Here is a 15,848-nt window from a genome sequence, read left to right as displayed (position 1 = left end):
ATTTAAATGAGTAATTAATATAATTTTCATATCTCATAACTATGCATAGTTGCTAATATTTTTTTAAAATAATTTAATATAACGACACCCGTTCGTAGGACACGTGCATATGATAAATCTTTTCAAGTGGGAGTAGTGTATTCTTTGAGGATATGGAAACAATCCATCTGTTTTAGTGATTTGTACACATTAGTACGTAAGCCGAACGGTGATGATTTACCGCTAAATCACCATAAATCTAATAAAACTATTATACAAGCTAGATCGAGTTTAAAATAATTCCATTTGAAAATTACAGATTAATGTTCTAAACCACAAAGTGAATAGGCTATCTCAATTTGATCCCTTAGTTTCCAAATACTTATGCACCATAATCGCTGCTCATTAATGTATTTCAGTTTATTTTCAATAAAAATATATTCTGATTCAAAAATTTGCCGCTAAATCACCATAAATCTAAGAAAATTATTATACAAGCTAGATCGAGTTTAATATAATTCTATTTGAAAATTATGGATTAATATCCTAAACCACAAAGTAAATGGGCTATCTCAATTTGATCAATTAGTTTCCAAGTACTTTTGCACCATAATCGCTGCTCATTAACGTATTTCGGTTTATTTTTAATAAAAATATATTCTGATTCGAAAATTTGCCGCTAAATCACCATAAATATAATAAAACTATTATATAAGCTAGATCGAGTTTAAGATAATTCTATTTGAAAATTACGGATTAATATCCTAAACCACAAAGTGAAGAGGCTATCTCAATTTGATTCCTTAATTAGTTTCCAAGTAATTATGTACCATAATCGTTGGTTATTAACGTATTTCGATTTATTTTCAATAAAAATATATTCTGATTCGAAAATTTGTGTGAGACATTTTGTAAAGTATTTTCAGCACAGAAAATATTTAATAGATCTCGGACGTATGTCCGAGTCCAAAATCTAGTAAAAACTAAAAAGGAACCTAACTTTTGAATCTAACTTATGACATGACGGATCTAAGGGCTTATGGAGTGTGCGCAGGATAATAAAAGGGCAACAAGACTAGTAAATCATTATTGAAGTCAACAAAGACTAATGGACTCTTTGGTGGGCGGTTGGGCTTTTTTAATCAAGTTTTTGCTGGGTGGGCTTCAATTGGGCTTTTCAATGTCGTACGCCACAGCCTATGTACTAGTATTAGAAAAATATGCAAAATCTAGCATATGCCTGCTGTACTTGTGCTCCAGCATTTGGGCCCTCTAATAACCAAGGGGGTGAGAGTGCATTGCCCCACAAAGTCTATAACCAAGGTACGAGATGACTGCGCACCCATACATCACACGCACACTAGAATTGCTATAGGAAAATATACGGTCTGATGAATAGTGTTTTTGTGTCACAGGGATAAATAAGTAATTTTGCTTAATACTTTATTATTTTTTGTCAAAAATAGACCACCAATGATTGACAAGTGTCATAAAATGCTTTTTAAGAGTGAGAAATGACATTTATGCCCGTGTCGGACACAAATCCATTGTTTTGTATACAGTGGCAAAATCATTATTTTGTGATTTCAGGTGGCAATTTCTTAATTTCACGATTTTTTATTATTTTTTTGACTTTTGGGAGTGGCAAAATGGTATTTTTCCAAATGTCATATTTGTTTTTTTGTGGGCAAAACGGTAATTTGCCAATAGCATATGTGTTAATATTGTATAGGGGCAAATTTATAAGTTCCAGAAAGAACCGTCACATCAAGGACCCGCCCAAGTGAAAGAAAAATACGCGTGGCTTTGTAATTTCACAGCTATATTGCTAAAATGCTACGCACATTATGCTAACTAGTCTCTTTGTACGTGTCTCTGCCACGTTAACAATCCCCAATTTTATTTTATTTTTCATTAATTTATAGACGTGAAACTACCATTTTACTCCTGTGAAAAGACAAAATAAAAAAAATAAAACAAAAAATGACATGAGCTGTAATATTCGTGTTTGACAAGGGGTAAAATCAGAAAACAAATTAATTGCGTGATGAATTTACTGTTGAAGCCCTCGTTTTCTTTATAGGAGTTAGATTAGTTTATATGGACTTAAAATTTGGTTTCGGAGCTGGAAATGCTGTTCAAATGGGCCTGGGCTTAAAGTGACCCAGTACTTGATCAAACCGATGTACAAGCTGGATATTCTGTCAAATGGACTGGGCTTAAAGTAACCCAGTACTAAGTCAAACCAAAGTAGAAAAAAAATGTCAACGGCTTAAAAAAAGGAGGCGATCCAAATTACTAATAAAACGAAATTAATTCAAAACCCTTTCTTGTAATATATACACTCTTTTTATCCATCCAAATTATTTCTTCGTTTGTTTCAACGCCGCTCTAACAAAAAAAAAGGATGATGGAACAAAAAGTCGATAGCAGCGGTGTAGTAGTATTAGCCAATCATAATACTCCAAATAAACAACTAGGATTATTATTACCACCTGCTAATCCCATAGTTCAACTCCAAACAAAATTTAAAGTCTTAGAATCCGGCTTCCGTGCATGGCTCGCTAAACAATCATTACCAGTCGAAGCCGCTGTAGTCACTGCCACGAGTGCAGTCCAAGGCGCTGCTATTGGTGGATTTATGGGCACTCTCACTTCTGATGTTACGTCTGCATTTCCAACTCCTTCTCCTGAAGCTGCTCTTAATCCTCAAGCCATGGCTTCACTTCAGCAAGCCCAGGTACTTGCTGCTTGTTTTGGTTAAAATCAACTAGTTCAGGTGAATTTTGAATGTAATTGATGGGTTTGGGTTATTCAGGCTTTGAGTGGTGGACCGATGGTGCAAGCGCGTAATTTTGCTGTAATGACAGGTGTCAATGCGGGTATTTCTTGTGTTATGAAAAGAATCCGTGGCAAAGAGGATGTTCAGTCCAGGTATGCTTACTTGGTAAAAAACCTTGAGACATTTGAAATTTACTAGTAAGAGTTAATTGACAAGTATTTGTGTGTTACCAACCGAATGATGCTAGACCCTAGGCTCTGAGGTGTGAGCCTTGGCCTGTGTAGGCACACTTTTCAGTGCATAGTTCTACATAATTGTGGTTGGAATTGTAAACCTATAGGGTTGAAGCTGTAACGGTGTCACGTTTCTTGGTTTGTAATTTGTAATTTTTGGAATTTTATTTGAATGTCATTTTTCACTAGATAAACTTGAGGATTCAATTGTTAGGAGATGTGGGTTTATCTGTATAAAATTCTACTTTATTCATGGGTTTAATACAATTGGCTGTGGAATGTTCTTACTGAACATCAGTTTGGTGGTCTTTCAATGTCCCGAGACTTACTGCTGCTCATGTCTGCCTGATCAAAACAATTTCGCGGTGTGATTGCCACTTCAACCAGTCGATTAAAATGCACCTGATAAAAATAGTTTTTTGTAATTTTTTTCCCCTTATAATGTATGTTACATGGGCACGCCATATTTTAACAATAATCCGAGTTGGATACATACCCACATACACATATCGCACACATGTTGTATGTGATATGCCTCAGTTTTTAATTTTGCCCTGTCAAACACTTCTATCTGTGTCAGGTAGGGACACTCGTATCCGTGTGAATGTAACTTTGCTTATAATGAGTTTTAGTGCTTCCTTAGAACTTTGCTTTTGTACAATACAGGAGAATAACTCCCTTCTTGATTGAATAAAGGAATTTAGGTTCAGTCGGATGAAACAGAGTGCACTGAATAGTAAATGTTCTAATAACCTTTTGTAAATGATTTTTCTTCACTACAAATACATTTAACTGTGTAGACATAAATGTTGTTTTGCAATGTGATAGTGCTTGTGTTGCAATAGTGAGGATTTGGGTCTGATCGCAGCATATTATCAAATTCCTCCGAACAAACAGATATAATGTGTCTTTTATTCCTTATCTAGTGATCATGTCATGTGTCACATATTAGATAACCATTTACTTCTTAATTCTTCTTTATTCTGGTAATTACTGAAATGATTATTCTTGCAGCATGGTGGCGGCTTTTGGCTCTGGAGCCATGTTTTCATTGGTGAGTGGCATGGGGGGCCCTAATCAAGCGGCTAATGTACTCACTTCGGGACTTTTCTTTGCACTTGTGCAGGGTGGCCTTTTTAAGGTGAGCATATTATAAAGCAGTCTCATCTGAAAAGTTTGATCGTTCCTTTTCTATATTCTGTGGTAACAATAATAACTTTGAACTTATTTTATATTTATTTTTTATTGTTTTATTTTTTGGTAATCAACACACCCACACTGCCACACACACACACACACACATATAAACTCCACCTTAGAATGACTCCAAATGAACTCCACACCAAAAGAGGACTTCTAAGATGAATTGAGGGCTGATTTTTGGTGACGATAGTCTTCTCATAATGGAGCTCCCTACTGGAAATCAGCTCTGCCGAAGATGTTTAACCTTGTCAAAAGTTGTTTCGAAATTAAAAAAATCTGGAAAGTTGGATAACTTTATAACATTCTAAACAAATTTCATTACGGTTAGACATCTTCAAATGAGCTGATTTTTTTTGAGGATGATCTTTGTTGTGGGGAGAACAAATCCACTAAAAACCAGCTTCTAATTCATTGCTTTTCATGGTGGATTTTTTTCGGAGTTCATATAACTGGTTTCTCTGTCTCTATACACACACACACACACACACTCGGGTTACCTTATCACCCCTAAATGACTTCCCTACTTAAAATGGACCCACACAAAGAGTTAGGGGCTGATTTTTAGGGGATATGATATCCTCCACGTTGATAGCATCTCCACAAAAATTCTGCTCAATCGAATATGTCTAGCCTTGTCGAAGGCTGTGTTTGACTTTGCAAGTTTTTCAACGGTTTACAATTTTGTAAAACAGATTAGCCATGGTTAGACATATCGAAATGAATTGATTTTTGGTGGACATGATCTACGTGGTAGGGGTATCTTCTCCACAAAATAGAATCACTCAATGTGTAGGTCCGCTTTTGTGTAGATAAGTCATTTAGGTAGCTTCACTGATATAAAGCATGAGCTACTTTGTCTCCTGATCTCTTGACCCACTTATTAGAACATTATCTATAGTAGAAAAATTATCATTGGATAATGTATTATCTAGGTGTGTGTAATTGAATTTCCTGCTCCATTGGTTGCTTGGAGCATCTCTCTGCTTTCTGCTTTAGCTGTGAGGTACCTTCCTTGTTCAGTTCCCCTTGCAGTAAAATCACCATTACAATCTCTGTTGGTATAGCCATAACTAGAAATATTGCAATGTTTAAAACAAGCATCAGTTTTAAGTTCATAGAATTATTTTTCTGGTGGGATCCAGTGGACTATCTTGGTGATAGTTGCCTGCAGAATTGAGTTTCAAGATTTCTGATGCCACAAAGAACTTGTTTGCCATCTTTGAAAACAAGTTCGGTGGTCTTTTGTTGTGGTACCCTGAGCATCTTATAAGACAAATGTTCCAAACACAAAAATAGGCAGTATTTAGTCCAAATAATTCTATCAATGAACCACCCAGTTCGTTGATTATACCATAGATCAATCCTTGACCTGCAAGCTTTGAAATTGTGTCAGTCTTATTTGCCAGGGAATAAGATACCACATTGCTTTCGTAAAATGCCAATTCAAAAGAAGATGATGAATGGATTCTATGGCTGTGCCACACAACATGCATGACTTGTCAGAATGGTTGTGCAAGGTGTTCTCTTGTAGAGACAATCTCATAGTAGCATTTCCAAGCAAAGAGGGAGGCTTTGGGGTAGTGAGTGTTGTGTCAGAATGGAAGATTGGTGTGGACATGTGGGATTTGTATGTTGAGAGATGAGAGTCTGATACATCATACATTGACTTGACCGAGTGCTTACTATTTTCGTTTAAATTTCACATAAGTTCTTCTAGTTGACTTCTAGAAAGATGAATATTTTGGATGAGTTGGCTGGTGTGATTGTCAGAGAGCTGATTCAACAAGCTTATATACCGAGTCCTAGTATGAGGGATGATGTCGTCTGACACAAATCTGTGCTCGGTATTAGGAGTGATGGCAGTAGGAATCTTACTAAAGTACTGTCAAGAATTCAAGAATCATTCCAAATGTGTCTGTATTCGTGCCTGTACCAGTTTGCCACATTAAGTTGACTTTTATATGCTTGAATTTTTTTTGCATAGATACCTTAACCAAGAAAAGCCTTGTTTAGGAGTAGAATTCAGAACATTTATGGATTGAAATATTTACCTTTTAGCTGCTGCGATAAGAAAGAAGAGGGGTTAGTAATAATGTTCCAAATGGTTCTACTCTGATGAGCATTGCTGTTGAACTCCATGTTTCTTATACCTAATCCCCCACCTCTTTTAGATTGGCATATGAACCCCCAGTTTTGAGATGAAGAGGGTGCTTCTTACCTGGATTTGTGTCCCACCAAAAGTCTCTTTGGAAAGCATTGATCGTAGAACTTTTTGTGGCAACAAAATGGTGCTCATATGGAAGGGAGGTATAACAGGGTACAGTATATGGATTTTGTGAGCACAGTTACGGTTGCCTGAGAGTAATTTACTCTTTCAGCCTGAGATTCTATAATTGAGTATATAGATTAGTTCATTAAAGATCTCAGATTTTTGGTTTTCCAAGAAACAGTGGAGAGCCAAGGTATCTCTCTCCAATCTGAATAGTCCTCATTTTGAGTACTTGCTTGATGCTATATTCTTGCTAAGATGCCAGGTTAATCTCCTGACCAGTGATGCTAAAAAAATGTATTTAAAGCTTCAAGGAGTTCTCTAGCTTCATCTGAGTATGTTCCCCATCGCCAACAACAGATGAGAATTTTTTTTTTGGGGGGGGGGGGGGGGGTGGTTAACTATTTTTAGAAATTTGAACTCCATGCCACTTGTTGTCAACAATCAACCTCTGTACAGAGAATGAAAAATTGTAAGGGAGAGGATCACTGTCTCAAACCCCTATATAAAAGGTGCCATTAACTATGGTGGAAAATTGAGGGGAGGTAATGCGTTGTATAATAAGATGTACAACTTATTTTTCAAAATCCATGGAGGAGAGAGTGGTAAGAATGGTGTTCCCGTTGACTTTGTCAAAGGCTTTGGACATACCAAATTTGATTTCCATGAGCCTAGACTTCCCTTTCTTCAACTTTAGGGTGTGCATGATTTCATGAGAAATAATAATATTGTTACTGATTTGTCTATTAGGGGGATAAAGGCACTTTGAAAGGGAGAATTCTAGACAGAATCTTCATACAGAGAATGAAAATAATATGGGAGAGAGGATCATGTTGTCTCAAACCCCTATATGACTTTTTTTTGTTTTTTTGCTTGGTAAAGTTGAAATCTCATTAAAAGTGAAAAGAAAGTGTCGAGAAAGCCTACTATTACAAAGAAACAAAATAAAACTAAAAACATAGTCTCAGGAGGCTAACCCAAGAACTATAAATTATTCTACTTCTAAATACAAAAACCTATCCCACCTCACCACAAAATACTCAAAAAGGATACTCCTAAACTCTTTAAAAATCTTAGACTACTGAAATAATAAAACCTTAATAGATATGATAAGCTCCTGCTTAGATGCAGAAATGCTTTCAAAGTGTCGATGATTTCGCTCAATCCAAATACTCCGAGAATAGCAAATGGTAACAAGCTCCAAAGACGATTGCCTGATAAGGTAAAAGGACCATGACCCCAACCTTTCAACAAATCCACCCAGGACTCGCCCAATAAAAATAAGATTCTAAATGGAAAGAAGACCAAATGTTCCAAGAAAAGGACTCCAACAAAACATGATTTACAGATTCACCATCTTTCCTACACAATTGACAGTAGTTCACAATAATTTATTTACGCTTCCGAAGATTATCAATGGTAAGAATACACTCTAGAGAGACTGTCCAAACAAAGATAGAAATATTGGTGGGGACTTTAGAATAGGAGCGCAACGATTATGAGAATTTGACCAAGTAGGAGTGCTGAAATAAAAAAACTTAACAGAGAAAGTACATTTTTTACTCGGGTACCACACTCTCTTATCACAATTTTGCGTCATAGAAAGTAGCGCATCAAGCCTAGCCATAAGGGAAAGCTAACACATCGATCTCCCAGTCATTCAGAGCTCTGCGAAGATCTAGATTCCACGATATACCAACCTTAGTTCTAACCATGCAATCTGTATCCGGTTTACCTTTGAAGCTAGACAAGCCAAACAACAAGGGATAACTGTTGGCAAGTGAACCTCCCTCTAACCAACTATCCACCCAAAAAAGAATTTTGTCACCAAACCCTAGCTTATACCGGACACCTTTCAGAAACATAGGAAAAACATTAACGATTCCTCTCCAAACCCCACAACCATAAGAGATACGAACCGAACCACTATCCCATCCAAAATAAGTTTCCCCGAAGCGGGACACAATCACTCTTCTCCACAAACTCTGACGTTCCTCTCCAAATTGCCACAACCACTTACCCAACAAAGCTTGATTAAAACTACTCATGTCTCGAAGACCGAAACCTCCGTCCTTCTTAGCCAAACAACACAAATCCCACCTAACCAAGTGATAGTAATGTTGCTCATCCAAATCATCCCAAAGAAAGTTTCTCATATTTTCTTCAATCCTGTTCGCAACACTCTAGGGAATGACGAAAAGAGACATAAAATAGCCAGGAAGACTAGCCAGGGTGCTTTTAATGAGGATTAACCGCCCCCCTTTTGATAAATATCTACACTTCCAACTTGCCAATTTTTTCTGAACTCATTCAACCCCTATATGACTTGAAGCGAACAAAAAGGGGTGCCATTGACTATGTGGGAAAATGAGGGGAGATATTGCATTGTCTAATGAGATTTACAACTTTATTTTAAATACCTATGAAGGAGAGTGGTAAAATGGTGTTCCAGTTAACTTTGTCAAATGCTTTGGACATAGCAATTTTGTTTGCCATGAGCCCAGACTTTCCTTTCTTCAACTCAAGGGTTTGCATGATTTCATGAGCAATAGTAATATTGTCACTGATTTGTCTATTAGGGACAAAGGCACTTTGAAAGGGAGAAGTGCAACTAGACAACTCTTGTTTATTCTATTAGAGAGAAGTTTACTGAAGTCACTACAAGATTAATGGGTCTAAACTCTAAAGTCACTACACTGCTACAGGATTCTGGATCAGGACACTTGGGGATGAGGGCAATATTGGTATGATCCATATGTTCAAGTATGTGACCTTCAAAACAAGAAAATTTGATACCACTTCACAAACATCTTTGCAACAATGTCCCAAGAATGATGATCGAAGGAAAACCATCTGGCCCTGGTGCTTTAAGAGCACCAATGCTAAACACCACTTCCTTGACTTCTTCAGCATTGACAATTCTAAGGATGTCATTGTTTCTTCCATGGAAATAGTATTAGTGAAAAGATTATGTATAGGTTGGAGGTTCACTAAACTATTTTCATAAAGAAGTTTTTGAAAATGAGGGACTACAGTAAGACCAATATCTCTAGAAGAAGAGACCCAAATATCTTCTGAATTTTTTAAGCACTCACTTTGGGTTGAATTTCCCGTGTCTCAGGTTTTGGAAATGTGTCTAGTGTAAACTGTCAGTCTCTAACTTTTTTGTATCCACAATTTTTCTTCACTATCTAACAAATTGTCAAGTTTAAGAAGAGCTTTATGTTCCAATTCACATTTCTTTTGTTGGTGCTTTACTTTGAATTTTTGCAATTTTGTCTTTGAGGATAGAAATTTGTTGGAATATGTTTCCAAAAGTAGTTTCATTCCAAGACTTGGAGGACTTCTTTGGTAGAGGAGAGATGTTTTGGGATGGAGTAGCAGTGAGGTGTGTTGGGTAGGAAGTTAACTCTTTGCCATGCATGTGAGATGACATTGTGATAGTCATGATGATCCATCCACATATGGTGAAATTTGAAAGGCTTTGGAGAACCTGCTGGGGAAGGATTTGTGTTGAGAAGGATAAGGCAATGGTCTGATTCTATTGCACGGAGGTTATGGATAATGGATTCAGGAAAAATAATAAGCCATTCAGAAGTAGAGAGTGCTCTGTCAAGCTACCCCCCCCCCATTTTCAAAAATATTAGTGATACCCCCAAGTTGCAAGATCCAACAGCTACGAGATGAAGTTTTTTTTTCACATGAAGAAAGTTTTTTTTTTCACATGAAGAAACATGACCGTTGGATCTTACAATTGGGAGATCCCTAACTAACCCATCAACTAATGCATGGGCTCTAATGATATTGTGGACAAGGTAACTTATCTTGGAATTCATAGTCTTGCCCTCCTTGCATTTCATCGGCAGATAAGATTATATTCATGTCACCAATAATATGGATGGTTTTAAACTGCTTTTTATATATATAACTTAATACGTATAACCCAGATGGTTACTGGCACATGGTGTCACAGGATGCATCACAAATTGACTGATGTACCACTTGAATAACCAAACATGATTAGCGTGTTTCATTTATATATTAAAAGCCAAACATATTACCTGTGGTTGCTGATATTGGATCTTGCATTCCTGACGTGTATTTTCTTTATCTCTAGTTTAACGTAGGACTAGCTTCACTCTGGCAATACGATTTATGGTAAATGGAAATTGTGTTGATGGGTCGAAAATAGAAAATAAATAAATATAAAAAGCGCTTTGCACAAGTGGAGGCGAGAGTAATTGTTGTCTTATTTGCTAAGTTCTAGAGTCTTGTCATTCTTTTTATCATCATGGTTTTATTCTATGTAGATTTGAGAGTTGTTTCAGATTTTGTTATTCGGAGGAATAACATGTTCCAGACACTAATTGGAGTAGACTACCTGATCAGGGTTGGAGGTTGTCGTGCACTTACCTTTCCCATTTGGATTTTAAAGGTTAATTAGTTGTCGTTCGGAAATTAACCTCAATGTCTCCAAAGGCAGACTGTGGCACCATTTGCACTGGTTAAGCTCTAAGTACATCTTTAAAAGTTCTCATATGCCCAAGTCTGCAGCCTCCTTTACTAGTTGGATGTTGGAATATTTGCTGTCATAAAAATCTAATCAGCAGAAGCATCTAAAAGTTAGCTTCTGCTTATACTTCTAATATACATGCAAGGCTCAGATTTATACATGTTATTCGACTGAAGTCAGTTTATATCAACACAAACAGCATAAAGTTATAAAACAATTCGAAATGAGGCCTACAATTTGATGAAATGCTTTTATAGAAGTTCACTTTGGTGGTGTTGGTTGGAAGGATTATGAAAACGTTATTGTTTTAAAAAATATACTTGAAAGGGACTTGTCTTGATCGTATGAGGTATTTTCACAATTTCAGAAAATGGAAAGCACAAAAAAATTAAAAAGATCCACCAAGCAAGTTGAGCATTGGTGAAATACATCATAAAAGATGGGACACGAGTATTAATCGTAAAAATTAAAATGCTCATCGACAAGAAGGGATCTTTATAGGCTAGACCGCTAGACTAGTAGAGGAGCATGGCTTGACAATGTTGGAAAACCATGAGATCTTAGTGAATTTTCAGTAGAACATTTGGCTCTGTTAGAGTTCTTGTAAGCCGTGACAGGTGGGACATGTAGGCAGCCGATTTTTTTGGGTATTCTATATTGTAAACAAACTATTTTCCTATATAAGAAAAGTGAGAGGAGGCCGAAACTAACTAAGCCGAACTCTCTTCTCTCTCAACATTCTTCTCCATTAACAATAATAAAATTTCACTGGCTCAAGTGCTGAACTTCAGGCCTTTTGGTATCGCTTCTTTTGCTGTTTTGCTTCTTTAGAAAATGGTGGATACTCTCATACTCTGACCTAAGATGCATGGCTCTCAAATAGTTTGTATTTTGGTAGGAATACGGAATATATAACCAGTTTCTTATCTATTTCCCCAATCTAGTCTGTTTCTTTCTTGTTTAATTGATTTTGGACACTGCCCCACTTCTATCGTAGAGTATTTGAGGAAAGAGCCATTTGGGTAGTTCCACACATTCAAATAGCTATCATTTGGTTTTATCTGGTAAGAATGCAATGGGAGATGTTGAGAATGATGTACGACTTATATTGAAGTGAAATAGGAAAGTTCTCCTCGATTGGGCTGCAAAAAATTAGATTGTTAATAAGAATTAGGTTTTGAGTTTTTATTTACTTGCGTATCTGGTTGTATATTTGTTTTGTAAGGTGTGCTATAGAAAGCGCAACTGTTTTCAGTTCCATTGCAGACCTTTAGTAGCTAAAGCGATACTCTCTTATCTAGAGTCCTTCTCTTCATTAATAGACTTCGATCCTACTTTAAGTTATCCATGGAAGTTCTCATGTATTAGTGTACTCGGATTTGATGGGTTATAGGTAGCGCTGTCAATGGGTTCGGGTTTTATCGCTTTTGGTTTTGGGAATTTCGGTTTAATGGTTTCAATTTTGAGTTCCAATAAGATATTGGTTTGGTTTCGGGTTTGCCATCCACCGAACCGATAAGATGGCATTTTAATACTATTTATGATTAATTTTCTGTAGGTTTTATAAATTGTGTGACTAAATTTAATTGATATAATTTAGGATATGATTGATTTAATAGTTTTCGGTTCGGGTCGGTTCGGTTTTGGTTTGTAATATATCTTATCGGTTCGGTTTGGTTTCGGATGCTCTATAATATTATCGGTTTAGGTCGGTTTCAGATATCCTATTTTCTTATCGGTTCGGTAATGAATTTTCCAAAATCCAACCCAAACTGATCACTAGGAGGTAGGCAGTTACTAAGGGCTTAGCATGTTTGTACTCGGTTCCATGTTGTGCTTTAATAAATCATTTACACCCATGTGAAAATGACGAAATTAATTTGCTCTTGAAGATTTTACGATTTTATTCATTCTAAAGTACCCACACTATTGCCCCTTGGGAAGATGTGTATTCGCTATCCAACAAGCTCTAATTGAAAGTCTCCAAAACGATGTCTCCTATAAGGGCTTCCTTTTTGTTAACCGGAGGGTTTCACTGTTTGTTGAATGATGAAAAGAACAGTTGCCCCGCATAATTAGCCACCGAGCAAAGAACAAAAAGATTGTCCAACCCTTCTCCACCTCCTTAGAAAGGAAGCATTTATACCTCCTTCGCATTAAGCATTGGTACCTCCTTCGCACCTAAGATAGGCCATCCAAGGAATATAAAAAATTCTAAATGAAAAGGAAGATGCCCAAATTCTACTGTCTGGGAATTTGGTAATGATTTCATGGTTTTCTACTCTCACGTGTCATTGCAAACTGAAGCAGGTTTGTTTGTATTTGTAGTCTATTGTTCCGAACCTTCCAATCGATAACCAGCTGAAGCTCTAAAACATATTCTATGCTATTGTAGGAAGAACCTCCATAAAAGTGACATGTAGGGAATGGGATACAGGGCATCCTTTGCCTCAAAGCCTTAGATTTCTTGACTTTCTATAGGTCCTTCTAGAAGCACCCCCCCCATCAAGAGTGAGCTTGCCTTTGCAAACACATTTAGCTTTGGAGATTACCTTAGGAAGCACTATCCTTATATTTTTGAAGTCAAGGACTTTGTGATGGTATACGAGTATATGGTTTAGGGGTTCGGAATCAGCAATATGGGTAGCCTTCCTTTTGCCTATCTAGAAAAGTGTGCCCGTGAAATCCTTACGCCATGGACTTGATATGTTAAAGGAACAATACGATTATATGTTTTGCAATTATTTATGGGTTTAGATATTACTATTAGTTGTAGTATAGCAGAAAACTGATACTAATTGAAACAGTAGTTCTTTGACTTGTAAAAATATGGAGTGCATCAGTGCAATCATCCCACCCTAGAATAATCCAGTTTAATAGTCATATCATGTTCATTTGAACTCTATGCTGAGTATTCTGGATCACACAAATTAACATGTTAAAAAGCAATCTTCTTTGATATTTGCAGCTAGGAGAAAAGTTTTCTCAGCCACCAGCTGAAGATATGTACTACAGCAGAACACGAGGCATGCTGTCAAATCTTGGCCTTCAGAACTACGAGAAGAACTTCAAGAAAGGCTTACTTACCGACAGTACTTTACCTTTACTAACTGATAGGTACACAGTCTTGGTTTCATTTTGCTTATTGCAGCTTATGTTGTAGTAAAGAAGAGCAAACAATTTTAGCTTATGTTGCAATTTTATTTCAGTGCGCTTAGAGATGTAAAAGTTCCTCCTGGACCAAGGTTGCTCATTCTCGATCACATTCAGAGGTGTGTCCCTTGAATTAATGGTAGATGTTCCAAATTTATGCTGCTTCTCTCTAATCGAGCTATCTTATTCTCTGATTTCAGGAACCCTGGGCTAAGAGAGAGGCAATGAGGGTGTGGATTCACGTGATTTCAACATGAAGTTTGTATTATGTAGACACCCTTCTAGTTTTAGCAGTTAACTGGAAACTAGTAAAATTTGCAGCTTTAAATTCTTGGGTAAGAGTTTTAGAACTTTCCAACTTCAGAATCTTGTTTTCGGTATCAACTTTATCAAAAGTTATCTTTGGATTCGTATCTTTAGCAGGTATTGTTTTTTCATAAATAATTGTTGTATGCCACCATGAAATGGTGATTTAGCCATCTAAATTCGTTCATAGAATGCAGTAATCGTGATTGTTCAAACCATGATAAGTAGCTATTGAGGACTAGGAAATGAAATGCTTGTAGACCTGTCCAATGAGCACAGATCTTGCTGTTTTTTATCACGTTGGGGCAGTTCTTTCCATGTCATAGTTAGAGAACCTGAATGGTCCCAAGCCTATTCCTTTCCTTTGAATACTAAAAACGAATACTTACATCACCCTATTACATTCGTAGAGGTATCCTTTAGAACATGTTTTTGTATACAACAATTGCTATCTCTACACTATATGATATCCGGATCTTTAGAAGGAAAATTTCTCAACCGAACTGTGTATTTGTAATCTCTCTATTTTATGATTTTACAACCACCTCCCTTAATTATTCTAATCAGCTTCCTCTTTTTTAAATAATTTACTAAAAACTCTCCCACTTATTGAAATTAGAATTAGTTTCATATTATTTAAAATAATTTAGAAAACCTCATTCACGGCACTCAAATTATATTCAACCCCTCCTAATGTTTTTATATTATTTTTTAGATTATAACTAGAATTCAAAAAATCATACTATCAGCTATCAGAGAGATGTTAGAGCGACAGGTTTAAAGATTTGAAAAAACACCGATGCGTAGCACGGTTCGCATACTCGTTTGTAGACAAAAGGTGGGTGGGTAGTGTCTTTCATTTGTTGCTTACTCGTAACCAGTGTTCACTATTCCGAACGGAATGTTGAAATTCCACCAGATATTTTGATTTAAAAAAAAATCGAAATATACAACATAGGATTGAAATATTAATTATTCTGAAATCTTGTCGAAATCAAAATATGACATGGGTTGAAATATTGTCAATTTCGGTTTTTAGATTTGTCGGAATTCCGAGAATTCTGAAATCCCGAACTATGCTAGTAACAATCATCTCATTGTTTCAAACTCGAGTAGTGCATAAATTGTTCTTTAAAAGGTGGTTACAAGTGATTTACATACATGGCAATGAAAAAACAAAAAAATGGGTCCCAAGGCTCATTTTCGAGTGAAAATCACTTTCAGAACCAACGTATTTTTTAATCACTCTCAACTTCTCAAGGATAATTTTCGGATGAAAATAACCCTAAAATCAATTTTCGAGTGAAAATAACCTTAAGTCCCGGATTTGAAATAAATATTTTTTGATTTTACCCTTTCTGTCGTTTTGTTATGAACTATGAGTGTTCATATTTTATGTTGATGTATGAA

At 36.3% G+C, this 15,848-nt stretch overlaps 1 protein-coding gene across 1 annotated transcript; it reads left to right on the top strand.

The window, feature by feature from the left end:
- The first annotated feature begins 2,340 nt into the window (after positions 1–2,340).
- LOC147515921 (Mitochondrial import inner membrane translocase subunit Tim17/Tim22/Tim23 family protein) lies at positions 2,341–14,541 on the top strand. The gene is made up of 6 exons (XM_086588634.1): positions 2,341–2,719; positions 2,798–2,913; positions 4,009–4,135; positions 13,948–14,096; positions 14,189–14,251; positions 14,333–14,541. The coding sequence occupies exons 1-6, from the start codon at positions 2,387–2,389 to the stop codon at positions 14,358–14,360; spliced, it is 816 nt and encodes a 271-aa protein (XP_086444760.1). The 5' UTR covers positions 2,341–2,386; the 3' UTR covers positions 14,361–14,541.
- The last annotated feature ends 1,307 nt before the right edge of the window (positions 14,542–15,848 follow it).

The sequence above is a fragment of the Coptis chinensis genome, chromosome 2 (genome assembly GCF_015680905.1).
Source record: "Coptis chinensis isolate HL-2020 chromosome 2, ASM1568090v1, whole genome shotgun sequence".
Classification (NCBI taxonomy): domain Eukaryota; kingdom Viridiplantae; phylum Streptophyta; class Magnoliopsida; order Ranunculales; family Ranunculaceae; genus Coptis; species Coptis chinensis.
The sequence above is the reverse complement of the archived record's forward strand: the minus strand, read 5'-3'. Positions and strand labels throughout refer to the sequence as shown.

What these genes read in the sequence shown, in the direction of transcription:
- LOC147515921 (XM_086588634.1), top strand. Translation starts at nt 2,387, where the DNA reads ATGATGGAACAAAAAGTCGATAGCAGCGGTGTAGTAGTATTAGCCAAT. An exon ending in AAAGAGGATGTTCAGTCCAG is followed by an intron (nt 2,914 to 4,008) that starts GTATGCTTACTT and finishes TTATTCTTGCAG; the next exon opens with CATGGTGGCGGCTTTTGGCT. An exon ending in TGCAGGGTGGCCTTTTTAAG is followed by an intron (nt 4,136 to 13,947) that starts GTGAGCATATTA and finishes TGATATTTGCAG; the next exon opens with CTAGGAGAAAAGTTTTCTCA.